Source organism: Monomorium pharaonis, chromosome 4 (assembly GCF_013373865.1).
Source record: "Monomorium pharaonis isolate MP-MQ-018 chromosome 4, ASM1337386v2, whole genome shotgun sequence".
NCBI lineage: Eukaryota > Metazoa > Arthropoda > Insecta > Hymenoptera > Formicidae > Monomorium > Monomorium pharaonis.
In genome coordinates this window covers 4132174-4150263 of record NC_050470.1, presented here as the reverse complement: position 1 = coordinate 4150263, position 18090 = coordinate 4132174, and the positions used below count along the sequence as shown (strand labels likewise).

General features: G+C 38.0%; 1 protein-coding gene across 6 annotated transcripts in view; it reads right to left on the bottom strand.

Annotated features, from left to right (window-relative positions):
• Positions 1-11669: 11669 nt before the first annotated feature.
• LOC105839504 (protein jim lovell) overlaps positions 11670-18090 on the bottom strand; it is a 126278-nt gene continuing 119857 nt past the window's right edge. For 5 of the 6 annotated variants that reach the window (XM_012685856.3, XM_012685857.3, XM_036285279.1 and 2 more), the window contains one exon: positions 11670-17198. In XM_012685856.3, coding sequence (XP_012541310.1) covers positions 15110-17198 — 2089 coding nt within the window. In that variant the 3' untranslated portion in view covers positions 11670-15109. The remainder of the gene's footprint in view (positions 17199-18090) is intronic. The other variant, XM_036285280.1, reaches the window with a different exon arrangement.

The window sequence follows — 18090 nt, the reverse complement described above, 5'->3', positions numbered from 1 at the left end:
GGACGATGATGACAGCAGGTCTGGCGAGTGGCAGGCCAATAAATCATGGCCTGCGGTGTGGGAACCTCTGCCTACATGCTACGTGCGTATGGGCGTACGCCATCGGTAAAACCTTTACTCCCGTGCGGGGTAGGCTCGATCGCGCGGTGTGCCGATGTGCAAGGCGACCCGACGCGCCGCGTGTATGCGTACGCGCGCACGCACGCACGCACGCACACGCGCGCGCCCACCACGTGCTCGCCCTCGACCGACCGGCCTGCGTTGGTGTTCGTGCGGGGCATCGTTATGCACACATCGTGCTACATTGTTGCGCGGTGGAAGCCAATTCGCCGCGATGAGTGACGGTCCGACTTCATGAAGTTGGGCCTTTTTTGGCAGTCATTTTTGTCGGGGCTCGAGCCCAGGTCTGGACCCGCGGGACGCCATTGCCGCCGCCGCGGCGGCGAAAAGACGTTCGACGACGGCGTGGCCGTTTCGTATTTAAAAGGTTTATTTCCAAAAACGGCATTGCTAATCGCCTTCAGAATGATAGTGAGAGGAGAGATCCTTCTCTCATTTCTCGTAGAGCCAAGGGTTAGTAGGCGTTCGGTGCTTGTTAGCCTGAGCTAACGAAACATTGTCTTCGCAAATGTTACTCATTACCGTTAACTCCAAAATATGACATTAATATGCTCTTTGGTTGTAATGTGTCTTTAATAATTTCGAATTTATAACCTACTTATATTTAAAGATTTTCTTTCATTCTTATTTAATTAAATTTAACTATTCGAAAAATTTTTAAGCGGGAATTATTCGAATTTTACCAACAAACTGGTAGCCTGTTTCGACCAGTCTTGACACTTAGAATTATCTTGTTAATTCAATTTTTAAAATCATATTGAATTTTATGGATTTAGCAACTTACGATTTTTGTATACCGCTGTTGGACGAAAGGGAGGCAATTGGATGCTCGTAAAAGGCCCAGATAGAGTCTGCGAGGCTGGCGCCTGTATCCATCGACCGAGTTCTCTCGGCCTTCTGCGAGAAAGAGGGGGCGGGGCCCGCGCATAAATTTCCATTGAATGCGCAGCCCTATGTTGGCCCACTAGTCGATTCAGCGTCAAATAAAAAATACTTTTACGAGCAAAAATGTCGGGCATTATGCCAAATATACGGTTCTTATCGACGTTATTGTTAAGTACCGGAATGCAATAACGAATTACATGGTATCTTCTAACACGCAAGTTTGACAAATTCTCTCTCATCATAATAATGTTGCCTTCTAGTTCATTAATATGATAAATTATGCATTGATATTGCATATAAAACCAACTGAATAATCATACAATAAAAGTCGCTCATAAAATTGTAAAATTCACTTTTTTTTAATCTCTTCTCTTTACACTTAAATAAATAGCAAAAAGAAACTGCAGAAAAAATTCAAGAGAGTAACTGGCGTCTTGTGTTTTACGATCAGTAAGATTGAAATATGAGGGCAGATTTTTCGATACGTAGGTGCAGAAAATCAAAGACTACCTCGCAGGTCAGAAAACAGTGAAATACGAGACTTCTAACCGCAAAACGAAGAACAAAGATCGCCGTGGCTAATGCTGTCGTGCGAAATTTCTAAATTTAACACCGTCTGTGAAACATCTTGCATGCGTTTCCGAAGTCACCACAAAAATTGTTTAATCGATTAAAAAATCTCATTAGCAAAGAAAGAAAGGATTGTAAAATACTATTACGTGTAAACTGAGACAAATTGAGAAAGTTTGTCGTAGTATTACTTGTCAAAGATTTTATCGCAAAAATTATACATGTTTTATAATATTTACTTGTATATTTATACATGTATAATAAATTATCATAACGAGCAATCATGTTGTTTAATTATTTTTGCATTTATATCTATACTCATACTTATTTAGACTTTAAAATATATTTTTTCCGATATTTCAATATAGCCACGCAAAACTATAATAAAATCTTAAACATATATTCTCATGTTATTTACAAGTACTCTATTTTTGTCGCACTTCACCAGTCCCTTCGAGTGAAAAAGCCGAAAATGCGTTTATTGGGATTTGCTTATACGAAACATTTCCCCTCATCTCGAGGCTTGTATGCATTATTCGCTTCATCGCTCGATTGGAAGAGCCTCGAATGTCGGCTTCGATGATCCACCTGTTTATCGAGCCTAACTTGCTCGAATAGCTCGCTCCTCTCCTCGGTTCCCCCTGTTTTCTGCAGCGTGAAGATCTACCCTGCCTTAGGTGTTTCCTACCTCGTAATACTGACTATGGCAAAGGACTTGCCGACACCTTCCAAGTGTTACACGTGTTCAAGAGTATCAAGTGTCACGTGACAACCTTAGATCTTATTTAAAACATTTGTGTGTGTATATACGCAGCAGATGAGAATTTAGACAATGAATAATCTAGGATCGTAACCAAAAAAAAATGTAATTTCTGCATTTTAAATATTCAAGATGTAACCAGGGCAGATTACATCTAGAAATGTCACACGTAATACACGTAAAAAAGTAATAAAAGAAATCGTCTTTTTTTAACATTATCCAAAACCCATTATGTTCTATTTATTTTGTAAGTAAATTAATCCAGCAATTATACAGTGTATGTGCATATATTTTTTATCTCAATATTTATTATTCTTAGTATAAATTTAAGTTTTTCTTTCTTACTGCCGATTCTCTTTCGATGAATGTTTCTGCAATACTTATTTAACGCTTTTTATTAATTACCGTTACCGTGCGCATTGGACTGTTAAGAGCAACGTCTGCATTATGCACCGTGATAATTATTGTTCTTATAGCACTAAGAGACAGTGACTCGGTCAGCCTTTTAGAGTACGATTCTCTCTCAGAGGATAGTTCACAATAAATATTTCTCTCTAATTTGTTTAACTAAAATTAACACGTAAAACGTTTCTTTATCGAGAAGCATAATTGGAAAAGCATTAAAAAACGTGTGTATAGATACATCTTTCAGACATAAGAAGTTACAAGTAAATTCGCCAGTAAACTTTATTTCGCAACAGGGAAATAAAAACACTCCCACGCGATGAATTTGAATGGGCAACTTGGCTTTTCTTCTCGACCAAAGTAAAACTCTTTTTAAAAATTTACTGCAAAGTATTCATTATTTAAATAATTAAACATTTAATTTAAACCTCGTTCACCATAGGTCCTTCGACAACAGCTGTGAACGCAATGCATATGTGTGTGTGTGTGTGTGTGTGTGGGTGGGTACGCGCGCGCGCGTGCGTGTGTGTATATGCACGCAATAAGTTGCAATTTCTCGTTGCGCGGCCAATTTTACTTAAAGCGGTAGGCCAGATACGGCATGTTTGCCGGCTGGGCGAGCACTTGCCGTATATTGTGGCATGCATGTATTTATAGTGTCTTCAAAATAGTTCGAGAGCAAAGTTGCAAAGACCGTAGAAATTCGAGCGAATACACGCGCGCGTGATATGTCACATCGCTCCTCCCTCGGCCCGTTATCCTCGCGTTTGCGTCGGCGGCATATTGGTCCCCGATATGTGAAAGTTATCTGGCAACGAATCAATTAGGATTTCCCAACAAGTTTCCGAATCCCTATCGATTACCATTTCGCTAGTCGCACGATCGTTTCTAACACAATTACTGATTTACATTTCGTGTCTAATATATCATGTCGACGATGTGTCCGCAAATACGTTTAAAAGTTGCGTAAAAAAATTATTATTTTATTTAAGCGGAAAATAATTGCATAATACAAAGCTTTCCAATTGCACAATAACGTCACACACAATAACGTGTTTCAGTAACGTCCATGATGATAACTATTAAATTCGACGTGTCCCAATAAGCTCAACGAGGGCGCATAGCGCACGCTTCGTTCCGAGTAGTACATCACTTAAAAGTGTAGGCAGGAGGAAATTGTGTGCGTGTGCATGCTTGTGTGTAAGTAAACGAAAGAGGTGAAAGAGAGAGATCGCGCTCGCGCGCGTTTATGCACATAACACACGTTAAACAATGCATACCGGGGACCGCGCCGCCTCCCTCCGCGGAATCCCGATCTTTCGGTTCACAACCGACGTATTACTTATTTATTAGGACCGTACCCGGGTGGTCCGCGACATGACGGAATCGATTACGCGAATTCGCGGAACCGGCCTTCCTGGCCCAAGCCCCCTCGGAATTATGCTTCCACTCCTTCAGATTCAGTCTCTCTATCCCTATCTCTCTCTTTCTCCCTCTCTCTTTCTTTCTTTCTTTCGAGCCTCTTTTAAGCCTTCTTTCTTTCTCTCTTCTCTCTCCTTTATTCGCACTCCAGATCCTCCCTTCGTTCATCCTTCTTTAAACTTATACACCCTCTCTACCTTTCTCAAGCACCAAAGGTTACTCTCGTTCTATCGCGTCGTCAGTCCTCCTTCCCCTGCCTCTTTTCCCTTCCCCCTTTTCCGTCCCCGACCCTTAATCCTTCAACTTATTATGTAATCAGAATAACAATAATTTGCTTCGAAACTGCTTCGACTGCTCATCAATCTGAGTGACAACCGGTTACCCGCAGCTATGCATAGGTATCGACCATTTAGCTGATCCTTCTCGGCTGCGTTCCTTGGGTCGAAAGGGGGGAAGGAAGACGGCAGGTGAGCAGAGAGGCAATTTCGAGTTATCTCCGTTGTACACTTCGCTCTATAGGTGATCCTGTTGTGACTTGACCGATATCGGAAGAACATTAAATCGTATTACATGAAATCATAACAAATATACTTAGCACTTCAACTCGGATGCCAGTGAGGCATCCAGGCAGGAACACATCTAGAGTCCATTATAGAACTATATAAATTAAAAACATTAACATATTTTAATTTAATTAATTTAATTTTTTTGCAATAATATATAGTTAAAAAATTTACATTAAATGTAACATTTTATGTCCCACTCACATTTAATACGAAATATATCAAAAAGTAATACTAATATTATGTAAAAAATTAACACAAAAAATGTAACACTTTGACATAATTAATTTGAAAATAAATTGTAAAATTTCTTCTCTAAAATCAATATTTGTAATAATTAACACGTTAACTTAACTCATTTTATTTTTCTAAAAATTTACATTTTAAAACTATAGTTTTGTTATTTGTTTACACTTACCCCCATAAATGATATTATTTAAATACACAATAAGATATATCAATTTAAAATAAAATGACAATCATATTTATATAAATACTCGGAAATTTTTTAAAAATTTAACACAAAAATTTGAACAAGGATCGGAAAGGAGGGAGAATTTAGCATAAATGCAAAATGTTTTTACTGTGCGGGGATGGAAAGAAATACGACGATATTGCAATGGTATGTACAGATTTTATTAGGGTTTAGAGTGAATACGATTGGATCTGTGTGTTTGCACATGAATGTGTGTGTATGTGTGTGTATGTATATGTGTGTGTATAATCAGCATGTTACATGTAATCCAAAGAATGAACGTGGGGTTTAGGTAGCTAGCCTCGTCCTAGCCTCGTGTGCGCATTCACACCATATAATTGTTTCCTGTTTTCACATTGTAGTCTCTCCGTTTAAGTATATCTCACCTAATTTAATTACCGTTATACGTAATAATTCGACAGTAATCAATAAATCTGTAATAATAAATCCGTATAAACGTTGAGTCGTGTGCGTGAGTGAACTAGTGGTGCCGAGCCTGTCGTAGGATCGGCTAGGAAGTCTCTGTAGTAACCAGCGGTAAACGTATCACAAGTTATGTAGCGTTCATTTACTCATTATCGGCGCGGGTGTTGGAAGCTCAAAGCCAATCGCGTGGAACGTGTGTCCATCAGTGTTCCTTTGAAGCTTACATATCATTCTTTTTTTCTTCAAGTTCCTCTCCACGAAAAAAGGAAATATCATTTATTTGTAAAAGGTCAGCTAACAAGAGCAGATTCTCTCATTTGTCTCTTTACTGTCTCGACTGTCAAAATCGAATGATTTGTGCTTTTTTTCTAAAATTAATAGCCGTTAAGCCTCAGACTTATGTATTCGAGATTGAGGATTGCGAATTAAAGATTAGAAGTCACCCAATCAAATAAGTTTAATTTTAATCTGTTACGTTCTGACTGATTGAATTCTAATGCACTCTCTCAGTTTATAATACTCAATCTCGAATGCGCAGTCTGATGCAGGCTTTAATTGAGATGCACATTCTTCCGAAGGTAAAAGCTCCGTTCCGACACCGTCGAAACACCCTCCGGCCGAATGAATAACCGATTATCTTGATCGCGATAACGTACCGCGACTTATCATCTCGTTCTCTCGTGTGGCGTCGATCTTCCAACACTCGGAAGTATTGTAGTTATAGCGTGACGCAGTGCGCGTCGCGGCGTCTTAATCGTTCGGCTGTTCCCACCCTATAAATAGACGGGACGCGCCGGCTGTCGCCGCGGACGCGCGCTGCGCTTAGGTAATCGTTCCTTTTTTTATTGTATATCAAACTTTATAAACTGTAATACAATGTAAACCTGTAAAAAATATACTGGGTGGCGACGGCTCTGTATAATATAATAAGTAGTATTATAATCGTTATGGTACAATTGTAATTAGTATAAATATATCGTTATATTATAATCTGCGATGTGTGCTGCTTCTGTAATCGAGATCCCTTTTTCTCTTTTTTTCCCTCGTTTTTCTATAATTTCTCATTCGTATCGTGTATCGCACGCACTATAGTTGTCACACGCTCTATCCACTTTTTCATGGCTCTCAATGCAGCTCATATCACACACCGTTCTCTCATTCTCTCTTTCACACAACCTCGATCTCTTCGTTCCATTCACTTCTCTTTCGTCGTACGGTAAAATACGATCCACCAGTATCTACATATTCCGCTTCTTACGAGAAACGGTATATATAGTTGTACAAGCGCGTCGCTCTTTACGTCGGTTATACCACGCTTTTGGGGAGACAGCTCTAGCTAAAAGCGTCCTCTCGACACGTTAATTCGCGTATGACAGACGCTTTTACTTAAATCGTCCCTAAAAGCGAAATAAGAATACCAGTCTTTGTGCTTTCTTTTTCATTCTCACGAACATGCCAAATACGACATTCGTAAACGCATTTGTGCCGAAGGGTGTATGCCTAGTTATTCATAAAAAAATTTTTGTACAATTAAATATGCATAAAAATCTATCTATTTATTTTTATTAAAATCACGCAGTGTTAGAAATTCTTTTCTCAATTATTTATGATTGTATATTTTTTTATTTTTTCCCGGACAATTAATTATTAATAATCAGACAATAAAAAGTGTAACAATTAACAAAAGATTTGACAACGATTTGAAGGCAAAAGCCTATTTAAAAAATAAAAATATCCATAAAAATATTGAATTGTAAATATCCATAGATATGATTACAACAGGAGACTGAGAAATTAATAAGATTTCGCTACATTTAATTCTAGGCTTTAAAACAATACAATAGAAAAATTAATAATAATCATAATCTCCATAAAAATTTACGCAGGAACGAAAAGAACAGTGTATCGTTTATACCGTACTTCGAAATAATAAATCTTATACGTTCGTTCATTCATTCATCCGTATGTTATTTTATCATGCGCTCGGGGCGAGGCTAGGGCGATTTAGGAACTACGTGACAGCACAACCGATGCAAGTAACTATTTCATTTGTTCTCGTTTTCCGGTTTCTGTTTCTTTATACAGTATGGAGTTCTTGATGAGATTTCAAAACGGCGATTTCTGCGTCGGTAATGATGCATCATAATTCATCGAATGAAAAATGAAAAATGTGCTAAAAAAAGAAATAATCATTTGGGAAAGGTAATCTTTCCTACGAAGAGTAACGGTCGCGGAAACCAACGATAGGAAATAAGTTTCGTACGGACTATCGGTAACTCGACAACTTCAAGCTGTTCAAATGTGCCGCCGGTTGGTAAATCCTTTCCGAAGGAGAAGAAGTCCATGGGATTCCCCGAGAGCGTATTTCAACGCCATCTTCCAGCGACCGCATGTACAACACAATGCACTTTCCATTCGATTTGTATTCGGCGGGAAAATCCGTAACTATATCAAGATTAAATCAAATTTTAGACAAGGTTTGCGTGTGATACTTTGATCGTTGTTGACCCACTTAAGAGCAACAATGCTATTAAGATATTATGTAAGAATATCAAGTGTTGCAGTTTTACATAATTGCAACGCAGAAATCGCACGTTCTTACAATGTGCCTATTTTATCGTCTGTGTTTTATTTCCCGCCTCTCAATGCTCATTCGATCAAAGATTGTATTCGAAGAACAATGCTCGCGACGCACAATTATCGATAAATATACGTATATGTATAATATGTATATATATAAGTATGTATACCTATATATTACGCATAAATAATCGACAGCGCGTTTATCTCTGATCTTATGTACAATTGTAGATTACACAAAATTAAAAATAATCTTTTACGGAGGCATATCCTTTTGTTTCTCTCTCTCTCTCTTTCTCTCTCTCTCTCTCTCTCTCTCTCTCTCTCTCTCTCTTTCTTTCTCTCTTACAATCTCTCATTCTCTCCTTTTTCTTTCAGTTCGTCTCTTTATTTTATTCAATAAGTAAGATAATACTATTCCTGTTTCTTTTTAGTTACTGGAAAGTTGTATTAGTTATCATTGTAACTGTAGGAACTAAAATGGTGACTCCGCTGACAGCGAAGTTCCAGAAAAATAAAACATTCTTCAGTCGTCAATCAGTACCAATACCTATCTCGTATCCCTTTTATAAATATTTTAATCTCTTTTTTTATAAAATAAAAAGACTGTCCCATCTTTTCATGAGACAGTCTTTTTATGCATAAAAGAATTAGAGTTTTTATAAAAGGGTTTATAAACTTACAAATATCCCTGCGACGCGATACAAAATATATGAATTTAGTATAAGTTAAAAGATGGATTCAGAATTTAGAAGACACGTATTCACACACACTGAATCAAGTAAAATATGCAATTAATGTAGTTTGAAAAATTGATTTCATTAGAAGTAGTTCTTTATTATGTTGTGAGTAAACTACTTGTGCATGTTACGAGTCTCATTTTTCTAACATCCTGTGAATGAAAATAATGGCACAGCATTATTTAAAACGTCCAATAAAACATATAATTCTAATATTCGTGTCAACGTTTAATTTCATACTTTTTAAAATAATAACTTGTAATTTTAATAATAAATTATATTTTATTACTAATTTTGCATAATTAATAAATAAGAATTGCAATTACTATTACCGCAGGAAGCGTCAATTTTTCGAACGTATAACTGTGCGAGCGAATAAAAGTTAAACCAAATGGATTAAACAATTTCTTATGTATTGGCTGTTCATTCACTCGTTAAGATATACCGATCTTAATACACATTTTAACACAAGTAAAACAATACAATTTATTAGGGGGCTCTAGTAAGTATATAATGCCAATTTTATAAATACTTTAAATAAAAAGTTTGTTATTTCGTTAATATAATTTATCATTTATTATTTATTATTTAAATGTGTATGATATCGTCATTATTTTCTACGATAGTCACCACTTATTTATTAATATTTTATTTCCTTTTTCGAAGAAGATAACTAGTTTTGATTTAAAAAATGTTGATAAGCTAACGTTGCATGTAGTTATAAATTTAAGATTATTATATAACGTGACATAACGCGTTATGCGGATATTGTGCAGAAAACCTTACGAAGTTTCTTCCTTATAAGAAATGCTCCAATGATCGAAAAAGATGATAGTCCGGTAGAATAAATACGGGTGAGAGAGTACTTTCCATTCTCTAATTTTTTGTTATATCTGTTTCGAGCGTGTCATATTACAGAATCAAAATCAATTAGCTTCTTCGAGAAAAAAATTAAAAAATTAATAAGTGAATAACCATAATAAAAAATAATAACAATTATATAATATTATAAGATAAATAATAAATTATATTAACAAAACTACATGCATTTCTTTGCTTCATTTATAAAAACGACTTTTACTTTCCCGTCTCCTTAATAAAGTTAATTAATAAAATGCGTTATTTATATTTAACATATATTATCCTTTTGCTATAATAAAGTAACCAATCGATATCGCGTCTCTCTATCCACACCCTATGCGACAATGATAATGCTCCTTTTTTCCGTGCCTCTGTGCCTATATGTCCCCCTGCTGTCTCCTATTTCTTTTACACGCACTCTTACACTTCTCTCTCTCTCTCTCTCTCTCTCTCTCTCTCTCTCTCTCTCTCTCTCTCTCCCTCGCCGCTCTTTTCTTTTCTCTCACTCTTTCGCTCTTAGGATATTCTCATTTTCTCCCTCCTTTAAAGCTTTGCGCGTCGCCTCTTGCAAGACGAGAGACGATAAACATCGCGATCGGAGAAAGTTCTCTTAATGTTTAGTATGCTAAAGGGGTGTCTACAAACAACAAAAACGTTAATTGAAAAAGAAAACGTGCCGACCGTTTTTTTTTCCAATCATCTGCAAAATAATACTGAATTCTGCACATGTGGTGCCTATCACAAATAGATCTATAGATAATATTTATGTACGCTCTCGCACGCACTCTTATATGCATACGAACAGTCATTGTTTAACTGTATTTTAACTCTGCGCGATTTGTTTCACATACAGTTAAGATAAAATCCTACTTCTCTGTACTTATCCTCTTTCTCTCTCTCTCTCTCTCTCTCTCTCTCTCTCTCTCTCTCTCTCTCTCTCTCTCTCTCTCTCTCTCTCTCTCTTTCGCTCACTCTTTCGCTCTCTTGTTCTCTCGTTCTTTCGCTCGCTGGCTCGCTCGTCAACAGAGTGGATAAAAAATTGTTAAAACCATTTTCAACGTGCCTGTACCATCTAAACGTCTGAATGTAATTTCATGATGCTCGATTAAAACAAAAATTGATTAATTACAAAAATAAAAATAAGTTATATAGTAACGTTTATTTTATTTTTTATCAAAACAATTTAGGTCTTAAATATTTAAAAAATAGTAAAATTATGGAAAAAATAGTAAATTTTTTTGTATAAATTTCATTATTTTTTCAGAATATTAGTAAAGAAATAATAAAACATCTCAAAAATTATTATTTCTAATAGTGAATTCAATTGGATGCTAATTTAATTAATATAAATTAAAAGCTTTCGTTTTAAAAGGTGATAATGTATTAGAGCATCTTGCTAATCTATATATTTATTTAATTGTGTTTATGTCAAGTTAGACAAGAATTGATGGTACAGCCCGTTGGAGCAGTTATAAACTCTTTTGAAACACCCTGTATATATATATATATATAATATATATAATATATAGTATTAATAATCAATAATAATATCAGTTTTTTGTATTGTACAGGTTGTTTTGGGGATGGGGTCCGAAAACTTGTGGTCTCTCTAATATTCACTTCAAACCCCGTGTCGCACCTATACGCTCTCCGTCTGTTTATGCTCTACTTAAATCGCTATTATTATTATTATTCGTTATTTTATTATTATTATTTTCTCATAATATATCTTATCCTGTTTCTCTCTAGGAGTAATAAAGAGTGTGACATAACGGATTCTATCATATGATTCTTATTTCTGTCATTCATTCACTTTTTGTGTCTCTCTTTTCCTCAACTTGCTCTCTTTCTCTCTTTCTTAATCTCTTTAACGAAATAATATCATATCGTTATTATAACTTTAATAATTACCTAAGTAATCATTTATCATTACCTTTACAATTTAATATGTAGCATATTTTCTTTATCTATCGTAGATTTGTCTGTGGCTATCCCTGATGTGTTAGTTACCCTGCGCTTCCGTCTGGTTGTCGAAATATTGTGAAATTGTGGTCTACGATTAAAAGTATGTTTGTTTCGTATTTATATTCTTTCTCTTTCTTTTCTTGCTTCCGGATATTCAAATCAGTATGATTTCGGTGAATTTCAGATGCTACAGATACTGCGCATGAACACTTTTTTAAATGTCTCTTTCGCGTTAATCAAGAATTGAACTCTCCGAAATTATACCGTTGTCGATCCTTAATTTTCCTTGAAAAGCATTTCGCTTTTCGGTACTCGCCAGGATCGGCAATTGCGCGTGCTTGTCTCGTCCCTCGTCAAATTATCTGTTCGCAATGAGCCAAACCAGAGATAGTCGTTCGCGTCCCGACAGATCGCACGATTTTTCGTTCTGCTCGTATTCGCAAGTTCTTTAAAACGTATCGCGAAAAATTTGAACAGAAAGAAGCGAGCAGAATAAAACGGTCAACAATTAAAAATATTATTTACAGGCATAACATATTGCTATCGGGTAAACAAATTAGTCCCTAAAAATTAAGCATATTGGAACATGCTGACAACAGGTAAGATTCTTGAGGAATTGGCAAACAGGAAATCTTGGCAAGTTGTCGCTGTTTAATGCGTCATCCACGTCCGTCGCGCAATTCGGCGATATTGATTTTTATCAGAAATGAAACAAAAGTTGCAGACAACTTGTGCACTAGTAATGTTCGATTTCGTGACAATGATACTTTCATCACCTTGTTCAATTGTATTTGAGAGAGAAGCTCCATTAAAAACCCATTTCAATGACTTTCGATTAAACTAGAAATTATTTTTAAATTAGAATTAAAAGTTAACTAAAAAATTATATATATGTATATATGTATATACATATATTAAAAGCATCGAATTGAACTAATTCAATTAAAAAATTTTGAATCACAATTGTATAATCACATATAATCACATAATTATCTAGAATATAAAATACACCTATTATACGTTAATTTAATCTAAATTATAATTTAATTATATTAATTGTAATTTAATTATAATTTAATCTGAGATAAATTGTCAATTATTAAATTTCTTTTTCATAAATAACGAACAAATGCTTCTTTATTGTCCCAATTTATCTTTTCTTTCATTATTAATTTGAATATAACACTAAGAATAAATTACTAATTGCACAATAACTAAAGCTGTAAATTAATTTATAAAATAATTTTCATCTCCACTTCGAAAAAGGAAATGCAGAAATATTGTTAAGTATGTTTAACTTTCAATTTCATTGTAACATTCAATTATGATATCTAGTCTTTATATATTTAATTTACGTTTTGTATAATCTTTCCAAATTATTCTATATATTTCTTTCCTTTTTGTTAAATCAAAAACGGTTTGAAATGAGCTTCTCATGCCGTCATTAATTAACCGCCATATATATCGCCACTAAAAAAAGTTTCGTTCCATCTCACCTCAGATTCTTTATCTATAGTAAACATAATCGTTATTTTCCGTTATTCGGGAAGAGTACTATACTGACAACAGACCGTACGAGCTTTTCCTGACGATCGTAAGCAGACATCTTTGTTCAACCGTTAGCGAATACTATTTGGTACATGATCGCTTTTACAGCAGGAACTATTTCGTAGCAGTGACACTGAGAATTTTCTCGCAAAGGTGTCGTCAATGTTTTCGATACTATTTCGTTCTCGCGAAGACAAGCTCCAATTTGTGACGATCTTTTTTTTTTCCAGAAAATCGGACTAAGAATAATGCTAAATCAAGATGACGATATTCGATGTCGTCAGTAAATTTGACTGAATAAGCCTGAACGTCAAAGATGGAATGTACATTCATTTTGCTATCAAGTTTTCATTTCAACAAATAAAAGTTTTACTGTCTTTTATAATTTTATAGTCACTTAAAGAGATTTTAGATAATTTTAGAAAACAAATCTGTTGAATAGACCCTAAGAGTCAGTTTCTAAATCTGTTTATCGAGCGTCAAACTATACGGATCCGTATCTGATGAAAAAATTCTTCAATCTATTGTTCTTGACAGCGGAAAAAATCTCGGTACACGCGGCCCAACCACTGACAGAGGAGAGACACAGCAACGAAACCCAAGTGGCAAGCACAGAAACGAGCGGAGAGCAGTTAATGGCGCTTAAGCGTGGATTGAGCAAAGCTCGAATGTTCATCGAGAATGTACCCTGCGGAGAGCTGCGAGTCGGTTGGTAAAAGTCAGTCTTGTGAAGGATAGTGTCTCGTGTTGAATCGCGCGCGTGTAAATCTATATAACCCCCATGCGATGAGAAGTTCCACGAAAGGGGTTGCTTAATTAACTATCGCGTGATTAACCCTCTGGCTGCGACATGTGAAAGTGTTTTTTCAAAATATCCAAGATCTATAGATAAATCTCTCAGAGCTAAATATATTGCTGAATTTGCGACAAACGATGGTCATAGGAAACATGTAATCATTATCCGAAACTGATTTAATTCTTGAAAGATGTTAAATACAAAAATCTCATAAAAGTCATTAAAAAATATTGTCCAAAACTTTTTTTATATATCCCACTTTCGCCGATAATTGTTCAAAGAATCCAATATAAATGTTAGTTTTAAGGGAATTACTTCATCCCTTATAAACTTCAAAATAAACACGTATAAAAATATACGTGTTTTCTAGATTTTTGTATTTAAAATATTTCAAAAATAACTCAAATGATTCTATAGTTATAATATTATTAATATCCCTTATTAATAAAAAATATAATAAAAGTTTCATAAGCATTTAAATTTATACGGAAATCTCTGGCATAAAGGCGATATCAGTTACCAGTCTAAAAACATTTAATTTCAAATCTCCTAAAGTGGCTCTTAGATGATCAATAATATTATACAATGTTCAAATAATATAATACTACTAAGTGTCTAAGAGCCGCTTCAGATGTCCTTAAGATAATTAAAATAATTAATTAAATCGCATTTGCGACATATATTCGTGAATCGTCGGATTATATAAGCAACAATACTGTAAAAAAATGATATTTATATAAATCATCATTTATATAAATACTAAAATGATGAGAATTATATAAACATTAAATGTTAAAATCCACGCTATTGGTGCCAAAGTCATATCATTATTTTTCAGAATCGCGCAATGACCGATCGCGTTATGATATTCACAGCCAAAGGATTAATCGACCATTTGCCCCGTCTTCGATGGGACAAAGGTAACAAAATCAATCATCGCTTAACATCAACATATAAGAACGTACCGTTCCAGCCAAACGGTTCCACTCAATTCTAATCGGAACCGTTCTGCTGTAGCAACGCGGGCGTCGACTGCGTTGGTTGTGACTGCATCGACGACTCCTGGTGATGATGATGGTCAACAATGGGGGATGGTGTCTCGCTGGTCTGCGAGTTCGTCAGGTCGCCACCACCGCCACTGCTGCCGCTCCCATCCCCTCCCCCACTTCCTACGCACCCTCCCCCGCTTCCGTCGCCGCCTGAGTTCGTGGACGATTCGAAGGCTTTCTGCTCGCTCGGAGGTAACATATGCACCATATTCACTGCCAGGGGAAAAGACGCGGCGGCATAATCGGCGGGATAGAAGCCCTGCGGCTGCGGCATGTTGCCGCCGAGTAGACCGCGATGAGGATAGCCGCTGTTGTCCCCCGGATGCTGCAGCGGCAGACCGGTGAGCCCGTGGCTCATCTGCGCGGACTGCTGGACGGGCTTGATGTTATTGTTGTTCATAATTTCGGGAGTACTGGCGCCGGTACAGTTCCTACGTAATTGCTCAAGCTTCAGACTTTTCCCATATTTGCCACGCACGTACATCAGCAAGCTGTTGTACGGGATACCGAACATACGACTAGCCTGCGACGTGGTGAGCTTTTTTTCCCAGACATGTTGCAGGGCCAGTGTGAGTTCATTATTTGTCCATGATCGCGGTGGTCCACCTCGCGGAGCGCTATGTTGCCCTTTCGGCCTATTAACCGCGAGTGCTCGAGTATTATGATCAGTCCATCTACGTGGCGCGTCACCATCATTACGATGCTTCTTTGTCTTTTTGGGCGCATGGCCGAGATTGGGAGTACCAAAAAGATTTTGCAGCGCCTCTGGTTTAAAATTATCCGTAAGAAGCGAATCCGCGAGGATGCCTCTGTCATACGTAGTGGCATGATGCGAGAAAAGTCCACCGCCTAGAGCTGTCACGCCGTCTAATGTTGGTGTGAACATCGCCATAGCGCTACGTCGTGGCATCGCCGATTCTTGCTGTTGCTGTTGCTGATACGTATGAGATCTACCGGAACCGTGCGGACTGTCTTCGCGTGGATGATGACTTTGGGTCGGCGGCGGCGGCGGCGGCGGCAGCTGGCTCTGCGGATGCCCGGGCAGCCATTGGCTCGTCAACTGGCCGAGGCTCGTCAGCTGACTTGTCAGGTACTCGGGAGGATGCGGCGGTTGCGACAGCGACAACGTCGGCATTGTTGTCGGCATTGACAACGCTACAGTTGCCGCTACGGCCGCCGCGACGGCCGCCGGGATGTCCGGTACAGGTCCATCCGGATGATGTAGCAGACTCGTTCCCGTGAGCGGCGAGCCGCGAGGACTGCTCGTTGCTTCGCTGCCCTCCGTCTTCACGTGATGCTGATCCAATCCACTCGGCGATATTGGTTTCTTCATCGAGAGATTCTCCGCCATGTCCTCCTGCTGCTGCTGCTGCTGTGAATTCTGTGCGTTGTTGTTAATCGATTGTTGTTGATGATATTGAGATTGCTGTAGCAACAACTGCTGTTGCTGTGCCTGATGCTGGCCACCGCTGAGATTAAGGACGCTCGTCAACGGACTCGAGCTCACCGGCGGGGTCGAGCGTCTGCTCAGATCTTGCGGCAACAATTCGCCGGATCGTCGGCGCGGACGCGCCTGTTTCCGACGTGGCATCGACGGCGAGCCGCAACTCTCGCGGATACCAAAGTTCATGTGGCCAATGAACGGCTTGGCCGGATGGTCCCTCGTTGGTTGAAACAGGATGGGTTTCATCTCCCTCGTGCTCTCCAATGCGTTTTCGTCCTCTTCGGGTGTGTCGTGCCGCGCGACTTCTGGCGTTGGTAACTCGGCCAGAATGAGATCGCGCGTCGGCGTTGACGCCAATGACGACGGCCTGGGCTCCGTCGACACTGGCCTCGGCTCCGATGATGACAGCCCACGCACCTGCAGACACTCCGCGGCTTTCATCAGCCCCGGTAATTCCTCCTGAGCGATCTGTACCTCGCCGCGATATATGAAGTGTACCAAAGTGGACAACTCATGATGCGAGAAGTCCTTTAGCACGATCACAGGGTGCTTGCACGGATTTTCTGCGAATATCCTCTCGAAGAACGGACTGTAACATAGGACTCCATATGATTAGGATTAGGTCACCTCTTTCTAAATTATATTGGGGATTGTTCCAAAGAAACTGTTTTTCCATCTTGACTGATCTATATTGATTGATTTACCCTAACTATGTTACGGCACAATCGCTCTGGAAAATTTTGCACCGCGCTATTTGCAACGTTATATGCATCCTCCGGTGTGAAACGTTGCATGCCTTCGCTCAGTAAGATAGAACGACGGCCAGAAACCGCGGGCAAAAAGCCACCGCAAAGATTAGCGCTCCTTCCCCGATCGAGCGGCGGCGAATCAATCAGATGGTACAAGACTTTCGCTCGTTGTCAACTTTACGTCACACGTCCCGTGCGAAGCGCGAAGAGCGTTGCGGTAACGTGTAGACGGTGCGAGGCGGTACTTAGTCGCCCGGTAAAACCACGAAGGTAAGAAGCGACGAAGAAACTTTTCTTCGGATAAGAGACTTGCCGAGCGCAAGAACTACTCTCGGTTTCGGTGCGCGTCGCTTCTTTAAGATACACTATACACTTCCGCCGATCAATAAAACTGATCGTTTTCAATCGAAGCGAGGAGCAAGTAGTGTAGGAAGTTACTGTCACGAGGTACATGAGCAAAAGCAGAGAGTTTAGAAAGCTTTAAACCTTTGCTGTTGAACTAATATTTCTTACTTTTCAAGCATTTTCTTTTAATCGAGATAAAACATTTCACTTACAATAATGTAAATACATGTAGGTTATCACACTGGTCTCTCAAAAATTTGTTGCATAGAATTAAATTTTTCTTTTTCATTTATAAATACATAAAAACAACTCATAAGTGCTGCATTCTGCGAAGAATTGCAGCGAAAATAAAAATCGTTTCAAATGCATAACTACAGATATCCCTCT